This window comes from Acanthochromis polyacanthus, chromosome 21 (assembly GCF_021347895.1).
Source record: "Acanthochromis polyacanthus isolate Apoly-LR-REF ecotype Palm Island chromosome 21, KAUST_Apoly_ChrSc, whole genome shotgun sequence".
NCBI classification, from domain to species: domain Eukaryota; kingdom Metazoa; phylum Chordata; class Actinopteri; family Pomacentridae; genus Acanthochromis; species Acanthochromis polyacanthus.
This window is the reverse complement of record NC_067133.1, coordinates 20,236,525-20,249,416: the sequence shown is the minus strand read 5'-3', so window position 1 is coordinate 20,249,416 and position 12,892 is coordinate 20,236,525. Positions and strand designations below refer to the sequence as shown.

Here is a 12,892-nt window from a genome sequence, read left to right as displayed (position 1 = left end):
ACCTCGCCTGTGTCCCTGAGAGAGAGAAAACAATAGTTCTTTTGTTGGGAGAGGAGCTCAGGTTGATCTGCACCTGCAGCTCTGCAACAAGCAGCCACATGCCTGCTAGCTTAAACCACTGAGTCAGAGGAGGAAGCATGGTTGCAGGACTTGTGTGTATATGAACAGACTGTCCCCTGAAGTATGACATCAGCTTGTGTAGATCTATTGACTGCTTGTGTAACAGCAGCCGTGATACACCCACACAGGTGGAGAAAAAGGGAAAAAAAAACTGAATAACAGAATGCGGGCTATGGAGCAGAAAAAAAAATGAAATAAAAAGTGGAAGTTTGCAGTGCTGAACAGAGAGAACAAGAGAGATGGAGAGAGAGAATGGAGGTGGATGGAGAGACACTGAATCACTGGTGAAGGTCAAACCAGATTCACTAAGGGTTGTCATGGAAGCAGGATAATGCTAGGGTCGTTGCCATGGGAGAAGCTGCAAGATGAGGAGCAGTGCCTGCAAAATGTTGTGTTACAAAACACTGTTCGAAGATCTCCACCCTTTACTATCGGCTATCACTCAGCATATGCACTTCCTGAAGGGGTAAAAGAGTGGTGTATATCCCACCAGAGGAGTGTGTGTGCAGTACATGTGAGTGTGCACAGTGTGTGTGGCTAAACAGCGATGTTAATGCCTGCCTACCTGGCATGCCAAGTCACAGGGGATACAAACCACTGGGCAAGCATAATGGGGCAGCAGGATAATGTGCGAGACGCTGATAATAGCTGAGACTCTGGGTGGCCGTGTGAGTGTGTGTGTGCGTGTTTGTTTACACATGTGTGGGTACACTCTCTGTGAAACCACAACATCTAAACACAGTTAATCCAGCAGCGAGAGCAGCTTATACTTACAATTCATTCGTCTCTCATGCTCAAAAACATACATTTGTTTACTAGTTTTGTACACTAGACGGTAAACTCAATTTGAACTCATTTCCTGCTTTGCTCATTCATGTAGCCTCTCACAGGAGAAGACGACTGATATATACATGACACACTGCTAAAATTGGAAGCTCAGCCATCACAGCTGCTCAACCTACTAGCCTAATATAAGTTAGTCCAGCAATGGTGTCATGCATTTAGGCCACAATGAAGACTTAACGGGAGAAACACATGATTGCCAAACAGAAATGGGCCAGAGGGTAGTATCAGGGATTTTTGAGATCAATTCCAAGAAGGTCTACGAAGTTGGACAGCATTTTCAAACCATCTCATAGCAGAGAGCCAAAATCCCAGCCTCTGTTCTACTGTCCTCAACCACACAATGCATTTTGTAACAACTAAAAAGCCAAAACATCTCAGTATGGTTTTCTGTCAATACTCTTGGAGTATTTCTGTCCAAGTATTGCTGAGTCCTATTGACTGTTCTTAAATGTTAAAAGTGGCAACACTTCATAATAAATTATACTGAGTATGGGAAAGTAAGAACAGTTTAGAGGGAAATATGACAAAAAGCAAAATAGTTTAATATAAATCAAACACAAAGCCAACATAAAAACTAATCTAACCTTCAATTTGCCAATGCCCTCTCTCTTATTTTTAATATTATTGTCATCATTATTATTATTGATTGTTGTGTCTTCAATAGCTGGCATTTCTTACATTGCAACAACAGCTATGTCATTTAAACTTGTCAAATGTCTTTCATTTTATCCCTCCTGATTTTTACAAGAGTTTATTGTACCATAGAAGACTGGCAACATTACAGAAGCATGCACAAGGTTGAAAAAGCCACGAAGCATGACTTAAACTCTCAGAAAAAAAGTAAATCTCCTGAGAAAAAGTTTGATCACTGCAGTAACCCCTCAACCCACCTTTTTTTCCTTCTGTTTTTCATTGTCACTGACAGCAGAAGCAATGAATTACAAACAATTTGATCTGATAAAAAACTAACATGTGGAGGGAAGAATGAGGTAAGGAGAGCAGTTATTCAGTTACTCTCAGACAGATTACGGTATATGTCGATGCATTTATGGGTGCGGGGCACTTTAAGAGATCCTGGGTGTTTTTGTCTCTCCTTCATTTGCGACTAAGTCTTTTAAGTATCAAGGTACGGAGTTCAGAGTGAGAAAGGCTCAAGATGAAAGAGAAATAAATTTTCTTCCAGGGCAAATTAGAGCAACAGGTAGTGAGGCAAAGAGCGGAGTGAGAGAGAAAATCCCCAAAGAATACAGTAATAACAAGCCATACATCAGTGTAGCAGAAAAGAGATTCTTGTGAACTTGCATTTAAAGCGTTTCAACCGAAGCTCTATAGTCAAGTCTTCTACACTTGAGCGGAGGCAATAAGAAAAACAGCACAGTCATGTTGAGAATCAAGAAGGAACTGAGTAAAAAAAGCCAAAGAAGGCTCTGTGACTGTATGTGAGTGTGTGTGCTACTTGACCAAGCAAGGCAGCCCTAAGTAAACCAGGGCATCTAAACACAGAGTGTATCCATATCTGAATATGCACCACATCGGGGAAGCAGGGGTAGTAGGGTTATAGTTCCAAGTAAAAGTTTTCTCTTCTTTTTTTCTTTATTTTTAATTTATTTTATGTGTACTTGGCCATCGTGAAAGTGAAGGATACATATACACTCCACAAGAGTTTGCGCACTTGAGGCATGTAATTAATACTTTAGCTAATCTCAAAAGTGCGATCAATAAAGTAGTCCAAACAGGCAAAAGACATATTCAAAATACAGGACACCTTCAAATTAGCATGGTACTGATTGGGCTACATTTCAATGTTTATTTACCAGCCTACCCAAAGCAGAAGATGAATTCAGCCTTTATTGCTGGAAGTTTGCAGTGGCACTGTCTGCAACAGAGGAAAAAGTTGTTTCTGTGTCTGCAGCCGCTGGAGGGCAGAGCTCCACATCCACAGACGAGACACTCAGTCGCTCTCAGCTCAGTCTATAAACGATATACTTCTAAATGTAGATGAAATGCATATGTATCTTCACTAAAGAGTGAACTGAGTGGTGCCTTTGCAGTGCAAAAAAAACAAAAAAACAAAACAAACGCAAAACAGTGCACTAAAATTCAGCATGGCATCATTATAGGGGCTATGGGTAAGATTAGCATTACCTCAGCTTAGATTAAAAGCTGAGACTAATGTACTGTATAATGTGACTCAGTCCAAACACACCCACGATGTTGCCTGACCAGTAGGTGTGTGCCGAGTCTGGCTATACGTTGAATGCTAAAACGCTCACGGCGGAGCTTTCAGCTGTGACTTCTGACTTCAACGAGGTGTGCAACATCTCTGCTGTTTTTGACAAAGGAGTACAAAGAGACACAGAGGTTGGATGGACTGGTTGTATTCTGCACAATGAATGAACAGACAAGCAGAACGTAGAGCGGGCCATGCTCTTTATGGAACACTAGATTTTTAAAATTCTGTGAGTACAACAAAATCACTGACTGTTGTAACTCACTGCCCAGAGGAGAATATCAAGAACCACTGAGTTGCCTAGCAACATAGTGTTTTGTGTGTGCACTTATATGCATCCTTGTGGGCTACAGTCGCTGTGTAGTTTATACTGTTTATGCATCTCTGCATTGTCTACTTTCATAAAACCAGCACTCTCTCTGCCACGACCAAATGAAGGGCAATGTGAGTGTGTGTAGATGGTGACTGTAGGGGCCACTGGCTTCCCATAATGCAGTGCGTCACTCAGAAATAGAGCAGGAGAAGGCAGGGACCCCTGGGATGGTGGCACAGAGCTAAGAAAAGAGCTCCTCTGCTCTCATTTAAACAGGGACAGGTGCTGGAGGAGGAGAGAGGTAGGCCAGACTGAAGACAGAGAGACAGACAGGAGCAACAAAGAGAGAGAGCTGTGTGTATACAGTATGTGTACATGCGGCTACTCATTCAAATACAGCATGTCACAGTTAACACTTCCTGTGCCAGCAATAACCTTTGCTCTCAACAACAGACATGTCATTTAGCCTTTCAGACTGCATCCATTTACCAGCCGATATTTAATACTGATGTCCCAGGTCCATTAACCTAAAAAGACAATTATGTTACATCAGTTTGCAGCCTCATTTTCCTTGTGTGAACCTCTTTTTTTCCTCAAATAATTACCGGGAGGAATATTACTTATTTTGTGTGTGTTAGGCGGGTGGGAGCTTCTCTCCCCAGCAGCAATTTAAGCAATCCATCGGTTGAATACAGTTTAATAATGCCCCCTACTTTTTTTTTTAAATGCATGTAATTTCCCTGAAGACATGCTTTTGTGCTGAATCATACATGATGTGTTATTAAAATGTGGCCATAAGCAAGGTAACAGAAGTTGATAAATGATGGGAAAGAGGTTTGATTACCTCTGGCTGGGGAGAACAAACTGTCAGTACAGCAGATATAAAACACAATGTGCTACATAGGTGTGCTAGATTTAGTACTGAGTTTGTAGTCTGACTTTCACACTAATCCTTGCAACTTAACAGTGAAACACTAGCCATGTAGGAACGCATTGTGAACACACCCAGCCAAGCATAGCTCTCAACTCTACTTCACCCGAGGACAAGAACAGTCTGACCATTCTGGTGAGTTTTAAACAGGCCTGCAGTCAAAAACCTGTTTCCTTTAGTATGGTTCATATGAACTCTTGTATTCCGTCATGCATATCCATTATATTTAAGTATGACAAAGATAGCACCTATTGTGCATAAAAATGGGCTTTACAAACTATATCTTGGTCAGTTTATCTTGTAGTGTTGCAGACTGTACCCTCTCATTCTTTTTTTATAATGCACTGTTCACCTGACCCAATCCATGCCATGCTGCCCTGTTAACTAGCAGGCCTATTGTTGCTCTCTTTGCCATTGTTAAATTGAGAGAATTAGCAAGTCAGGCTTAATTAACAATTACGACAGAAACCATTTGAGAATAATAGATTGGGAGCATTTCGGATTCAGTTCTCTGATGGGAAAGCTTTGGACAAATGTAAGGCTATATGCAGACTTTGTAAAACAGCAAAATACAAATAAAACTGCAGCAAAAGTTGCACCATTAGCTTAGGCCGCATGTGCATCCCGAGGAAATGTGCAAGAATGGTACACTACAAAATTTCAAATGTTAAAAATAAATAAAATGTCCTTTGTAATTCCCAGTAGAGCTGCATTAAATCTGTCACATTGCCTCGGGTGTTGTCACTTGAGGCAGCATCAGCTGGCTCTGAATACAAGTTAGGGAATGAAAAGGAGAATGCAGGAAGTCAGAGAGGAGTGAACTAAAGAAGTCTCTGTAGTCCGCTACACATCTGTGCTTGAGGCTACATTTACTGCTGCATAACGGAGGTGAATGGATTGTCAGCAGTCGAGTTGCAGTGTGGCTAATGTCAGTTATTTGTGTCGCTGTGCAGCACAGGCACACGTCTCATACGTTCTTAACAGTCCTCACTTATCATCGCTTGTCCTAAGTCCAAAATATTTCCAAACAACAGACTGTGATCAATTTTGAAGGACTTGCTCACCCTCTGCAGACTTTTGGTTTTCATTTTGCCTATCAGGTCTCCCTCGTATCTACTTTGGACCGCAGCCGTAACGTCTAGGAAGTTTTGCTGCTTGGCTTATGCTGTAGGGGTGCATGACATCTCCCTAAACATGATGTGGAGCGCATTTTTCAATGAGCAGACGATGTATTGTAAACTTAAATATCACAGTTGATCATGTTTATGTAATTCCGGTAAGCCGTAATTGTAATCGAGATTAATATTAATGAATTGATTAATTGAAGAGTGCCAGTATCTCCAATACTGCAGCATTAACTTTGATTCTTTAGTAAAACTGCACCATAAGTCTGACAATGGTATCTGTAGTATCTAATCAACATTGGCACATCTAAGAGAAACCACGACATGTCTAAATGCAATGTCGTGTGAGTGGGGTACTATTAATTTCAGTTGAGACCATGTTTTGTTTAAAGATTTTTATTTTTTTTAAAAAAAGCACTTTGGAGGCAAAGTTGACTGATTGGTTGGATTACCATCAGTCATAACAAATACAAAGGAGCTCTTGGTAGGATGACAAATCAAAATACAAGGAATTTCAGGAGGAGTTTGAACCTGTAAATTGCCTTGGCTACGGACATGGTCATGAATAACAAGCCTCTCTCTTCAGATGAATATAAACACAATGGAGGAGAGCTGGCTGCTGAGGATTGTCGTAAATATCCCCAGCCCCAACAACACTGTGTATTTCCCTAGAAGGTTTGGAACGCTGCAAATGTCACCGAAGTAATATGTGCTCACTCCTTCTACACGAGAAGGGATGAAAAGAAGAGGAGGACGGCAGAAAGAGAGGGATAGAAGGGAAGGAGAGGGAAATGAAGGAGGGAGAGCAGGTGTGTGTGTGTGTGTGTGTGTGTGTGTGTGTGTGTGTGTGTGTGTGTGTGTGTGTGTGTGTGTGTGTGTGTGTGTGTGTGTGTGTGTGTGTGTGTGTGTGGGTGGCAAAGTGACAAGCGATGATTAGCCCAACCAGAGGAGGATATGTGGGAGGGAGTGTGTGGGAGTAGTGGGGCTGGCGAGAGAGAGACTCTGCCTCTTTAGGCAGAGATATACACAAGTGGATTAAAAGAGCACTCGTACTGTATAAACACATAGAAATGACACCAAGTTTATCTACAGAAAATTCAGACAACCATGTGAGTATGGAAGGCGTGAACACATGTATGCACACACAGTACAGTGCACACAAGGGTGGATTCCTGTGGGAATGCGCTGTATTGTGAAGGAATGAAGTAAGACTCAAGAAAGGCTATGGTGCATGTGGATATGCTGATGATGAAAGCCGCAACAGAGGCAATTATATTTCACAAGGTAATTTCACTCCTTCCTTTAAACATAATGTATGTTTCAAAGACAAGAGGAAAGAAGAATAGGGGGAAGTGAGGAAGAAGGAGATGGAGAACAGCTGCCGACTCTTAAGTGTGTAGGTGGGACCATTTACAGCTCGAATCTTACCGAGCCTCCGTGGAATTAACAAGCTTTAAAGACGTGCAACAAGAGCTCGAACTGTACAATCATGTGTGAGCATGCGCAAATGCACAAAGAACATAGAAAAAATATCTGCTGTTTATCTTTCAAGGAGAGTTAGCCAGCTCAGTGACAGCATGACGGCATGCCAACTGATTCAACATGTGACTGATCTCTCACACTGATGTCTTTGTGAAAAATCTAGTGTATTAGGTCACTCCAGTATCTAACACAGTGCTTTGAGGCATGACCATACACTCATGACCATAACCATTAGTTAGCAACAGAGAACAGCATTTGTCTGATGGTTGGAGAGACCTGAGAAACTGAAAACCTTGTGGGTGGGGATGTTATTTTTAAACTCCCCATCAACACACACATGAGAATTTGGTGGTGAAATTACCTTTCGAGTCACCATGACTTTGGAAATTACTCATCTTTTAAAAGGAAAACAATTCAAATACTTTGCCGCATCTCTTAAGAAAAGCAAGGTTAATGACAAAAAGAGTTTCAAAAATCTCTTCTTGAAATGATTTAAGATTTAAACTTTCAAGCTACATCTCAGATTCATATCTTATGTTTTATTGTTTGATAGGCTAGCTTCCAGTCTTCAAATCGGTGGATATTTCTGTCCTCCACTAGCAGCCAAACAGGAAACTGTGTGCTTTGGGTCTTGCTCCTGCACACGGTTGGACTGGAGGTCAGAATACTGGCAGTGACCTCAGGGTGGGGACTCCAACACGTCGCAACCAGGTGGGTGGAAAATAAAACAGCAGTTCATCCCCTGGGAATGACAGCGGTATGTAGGGGAGTGTTGGGTGGAGCTGGTACTTTGTACAGAGAGACAGACAATGAGAAATATGTTTTGCTACAGCACAACCATATTCTTTGAGCTTAGAGAGATTCAGTTTTTCGTGTTACTTGATGAAAACAGACAAAAACAGACAAGCGACTGGCAAGATTTGTCTGTTGACCAAGTGAACGAGTCATTTAAAATATCCAGTTCCTCTGCTAATCTTTCTTCAGGCAGGGGGTGTGACAAAGGAATCAGTTTTCAGTTTCCTCATACAAACGAGTGGCTTCGTACCAGAGAACACTAATATACTTTCACACAGAATTCTCCATTTTGGCCGAAAGCAACACAACTATCATCAACAACAGAAATTTCAAAGTGGTTCTTATTTAAAATAAGACAGTTCCCTTGCTGTCCACATCACAGTGTTGGGTGATGCAGAAAGAGATTAGGTCAACTGTCAGTCACATCACATGGAGTGCATTTTTGTGACAAGTTCAGCTGAGAATGACTGGTTTGAAGGAGGCAGCAACTGTAAGCAAGGGTCAGCTCAACATGGAGGTGCTGCTGTAAACTTTGGAATCAATGGAAAACCTCACAGACGCTGCGAGATTGAGAGAGAGCGAGAGAGAGGTGTGGAGGGGGGGGCAGCTTCCTGAATAAAACATCCTGAAAGCACTTTCATGTCAGTCCCTGTAGGCTGGGCTGGAGAAAACCCAAACTGGATCTCGGCTCCACTGCAACAAAGGCCCTGTCAAATCAACAGCTACTTCGAGGCAGATCAAGCAGTCCAATGCACAATCAGCGCAAAGGGAATCTCTTCAAACAGGAGCTGATTTCCCAAGGGCTGGGGACAGCAAGTGTAGACACTGAGAGACAGCAATCGCCTAGGAAACTACTCACTATGAGAGGACCAGGTGTTGCCTCTACAATTGACCTCTGTGTTTATAAGTAAAACACATGCCCCCAGACACACACTACACAAGGTGCAACACTTTTAGTTTACTGATACATTTTTCCACACAGGATCAAAGCAATACTACACAGGAAAACATTAAATTGGCAGGCCAAACATATAAAAAGGCTTCCCTAAAATGTAATCTTCAGCTTGGATGAAAGCGTGTTCCCATCATCGATGCTGTGGTAAATAAATGATGTTCAGCCCCTACTTCACTGTGCTGACCATTGTTACATGTCTTTTCTGATGACATCTCTCTGTCAAAAGACGGCGCATAAATTGAAAAAGTTATTTCCTTTGGGGCAAAATCTAACAACGAACTGCTGTAGGGATTGAAATGATTCAGTAAAAAATTGAATTTAAAAAAAAGACAAAAAAAAACATCTGTATCAACCCACACATTTTTGACTGAATGCTTCCTCCCCTGTCAGGTTTTTACACAAAAACCTAATGAGAGATGACATGTGGGTATGTAAGTGTATTAGAGACCCAATATCTTGCTTCTTGTGATTGTCCCTTTCCTTTAGTGGGTTGTAGCTTGTTCGAATTGCAAAATTATAAAATGCAAATTCCACACCAAAGGGAGTCGTTCTTTACCGCAGAAGAGACTGTCCTTTACCTGTCCGAAATGCTTCGCTTGCGGCATCGACTGCATAGAAAAAAATAGGCAAACCCTTTGTTACACTGCAATTTTGAGGTTCAGTGTACTGACTAGTGCCGTAATTATAAGAAAAAAAAAATACGAGTAAAGAGATGGAGTGTGGGCAGATGAGGGTGGGCTATGCAAACCTCTCTGGACCACAGACTGTCACAAAAAGTGGCCACACCTTTGACTAAGCATAATTTAAGCTGTAATATGATTTAAACATGTAAGTTATATAAAAAAAAGGGGCTGCACAGTGGTTCGGTTTGCAGCTAGAAGATCCCTGGTTCCGGCTCTGGGATTTTTCTGCATGGAGTTTGCATGTTCTCCCTGTGCATGTGGGGGTTTTCTCCAGGTTCTCTGGTTTCCTCCCACAAACAAAAACATGCTGAGGTTAACTGATTATTCTAAATTGCCCGTAGGTGTGAATGTGAGTGAGATTGTTTGTCTGTATATGTAGCCCTGTGATAGACTGGTGACCTGTCCAGAGTATCCCCTGCCTTCACCCTACGTCAGCTCGGATCATGCAATGTATAGAAAATAGATGGATGGATGGTTATATAAAAATTCACCCCCAATACATTTGTCATGAACAGGCAAATTAGCTATAGAGATCAAAACCATTTTTTGTACTAGGCTGTAAACATGTGACATAACTTCACTTTTTTTAGCCCCAGAGGTTGCAGTTTGGTGCTAAGTGGCTTTTCTTATGTTACTTATTGACATCATCATGCAACACATTTCTGTAACCCATGCCCAGCAGCTAGTTTGGCACTCCCTCAGAAAAAGAACAAGTATGTTCCTTGTAGTCTGCCACTATTTTCTCGCTAGAGCTATATCCATCTGCCTATAATCATAGATTTGTATTTATAGCACATAACTGACACTGCTTTGCTTTTGTTGGGCCAGCTGACCAATCACACCAGACTGGACTTTGAGGGAGGGGTTTCTTAAAGAGTAAGGAGCTGAAACTAAGCATTTCAGACAGATACTGAGAAAAAAACACGTTAAATCTATGTTTTTTGTACATTAAAGCACATAAACATACTATAGTAGACCCCCAGAAAAAAAATCAGAAACCTGTAATTTTGCATAACATGGACTCTTTAAGAAGTATTGCTCCAGTTGAAAGCCAACATGAGCGATAAGAGAAAGAAGAGAGGAAGAAATGAAATAAAAAAGGAGGTTATTAGGTGTATGTCAGTCACTTACCCAAATCTTTGGATCCTTGACTCTCACTGGCGAGTTCACCCATTCTGACCAGAGCATCAAAGTAGCCTTTGGCAGCAAATGTCACACCTAATAGTAAAAAAAAGAAAGAACAACAAGAAACCAGGGCGGTTATTAAATTAAAGGTTGCCAAAGTGTCTTTTCATGTTTACCCCCCCCCCACACACACACACACACACACATTTTATTTCCCTTTCCCTCTGTCGTTTCTCAAATGTTCTTGAAATAGTGATTGACAGCTTGTTGCAATCAGAAAATAAGGCAACACTAATGCCGCTACACAAATTATCCTGTTATCATTCCGCATGCTTGATTGCAAAGAGGAAATTACTTTCTGTGCTTGGTAGGGAAGCTAAACAAGCACAAGTAGGGTTGTCTCCTACATTATGTTTCTAGTTAGTGCTAGAATTATGAGACAGTCGGCTTTGCATCTATCAGGAGTTCATGTGTGTTTAACTGTGGTATTAGAGCCAATATCATAAATGTTTACCGTATTTTCACGACCAAAAGGCGCACTGTACCAAAAGGCGCAGTCTCAGTTATGTGTGCCATTACTGTATTTAAAACACACATAAGGCGCACCTGATTATATGGCGAGGGTTTTATATACAATCCACGCCCACACTTCCCCCTTTAACGTTCTCATGGTGTCCTCTACTACGTCGGCCTTACAACCACAACACACACACAAGCATACAAGTGTGCGTATTTAAAAATAGAGCCGGAGCAAAACTGAGTTTGGTTGTGCTTTATTTAAGTATTGATTACAAAGTACTAACATTTTTTTAATCATCAATAGGCGCGGGCATGGTAAAACACAGATAAAACAAGCACACAAGTGTGCGTATTTAAAAATAGAGCGGGAGCAAAACTGAGTTTGGTATTCACTTTTTTTTTTTTTTTACCGGTAATCGTCATCAATCAAACCCATGGAAGTCCTCATCCTCTGTTTCTGAATTGAACAGCTGCGCTAAACCTCCATCAAACATGCCAGGTTCACTTTCTTCACTGTCAGAGTCACTTTCCGTGCCGTGCGGCGCCTCGGAAATGATGCCGGCTTTTGCGAAAGCTCGAACAACAGTGCCAGCAGACACGTTAGCCCAAGCATTTACAATCCATTCGCAAATTGTGGCGTAACTCGCCCGGCGCTGCCTTCCACTCTTAGTGAAACTGTGGTCTCCATCGGTCATCCATCGCTCCCACGCCGCTCGCAGCCTTACTTTGAACGGCCGGTTCACACCGATGTCCAGCGGTTGGAGTTCCTTTGTCAGGCCTCCCGGAATGACAGCAAGCTCAGAGTTCATTTGCTTCACTTGTTTTTTCACATCGGCTGTGAGATGGGCACGCATAGAGTCACAGATCAACAGCGATGGTGATGCGTGGAAAAAACCACCTGGTCTACGTCCGCCTTACAACAACAACAACAACAACAACACACACAGGACGCACTGCACCATAGGGCGCGCCGCACAATTTGAAGAAAATCTAAGACTTTTATGTGCGCCTTATAGTCGTGAAAATACGGTATGTCAGTCTAGTCTCAGAGAGCAAGATCTCTTTCTGCAGAATTGCCTTAGCGGTGGAGTATAGCCTGACTGCAGCTCATTGTCACCCTGATGAGGATAAAATGCATGTTTCTTTTTCAACAACAACATTCAACTATAATTGGTTTGAGTGTTGCTAATCCTCAGGTGCCTCTGCAAATAATGACATTGCAGTTGCTTTGGTGGAACATTTGCACACAAGGAGGTGACCACTATCATGCAAATGGCTGATTCACCTAAAGAACCAAACAGTGGTGTCTTATGGCATGATCCAAATGTTTAATGGAACTTTGAAATATTCAATATTTAGGTTGCTGCTTGGATGTTGTTGTAGTCATGTCTCATAGCAAGGAGGATTTTGAAAACTACAACACACAAATAGCGAAAGGGGAGGAGAAAAGTATGTGAAATATGCAGGGGATTATACCTCAAGTCTACATCCGGTGAGTAACACGATTATCAGTCTGAAAAAGAGGAACATGGTAACTAGGTGGGAAAGTTTTTAGGCTTGATCGGGTCAAAAACAAAAAAAGCACTGGAGCATTTTTCATTCCAGGACTCGTTCTGCTCTATGACAAAAGGCTGTTAAAATTCAATATTAGCACTGAATCACTGTGTTCCCGCCAAGGAAACAATGTCATGCTGTTAACCACATGCTGTTAACTGTCGCTGACATTTTCCCTCTTCCATTCCATTTCATCCGCATTGTCAATATGTCTA

At 41.8% G+C, this 12,892-nt stretch overlaps 1 protein-coding gene across 1 annotated transcript in view; it reads right to left on the bottom strand.

The window, feature by feature from the left end:
* The window catches only part of baiap2a (BAR/IMD domain containing adaptor protein 2a), a 58,726-nt gene that overhangs the window by 27,406 nt on the left and 18,428 nt on the right, over nucleotides 1-12,892 (bottom strand). The window contains exon 3 of the mRNA XM_051941506.1: nucleotides 10,611-10,697. Within this exon, the coding sequence (XP_051797466.1) occupies nucleotides 10,611-10,697 (87 nt within the window). The remainder of the gene's footprint in view (nucleotides 1-10,610; nucleotides 10,698-12,892) is intronic.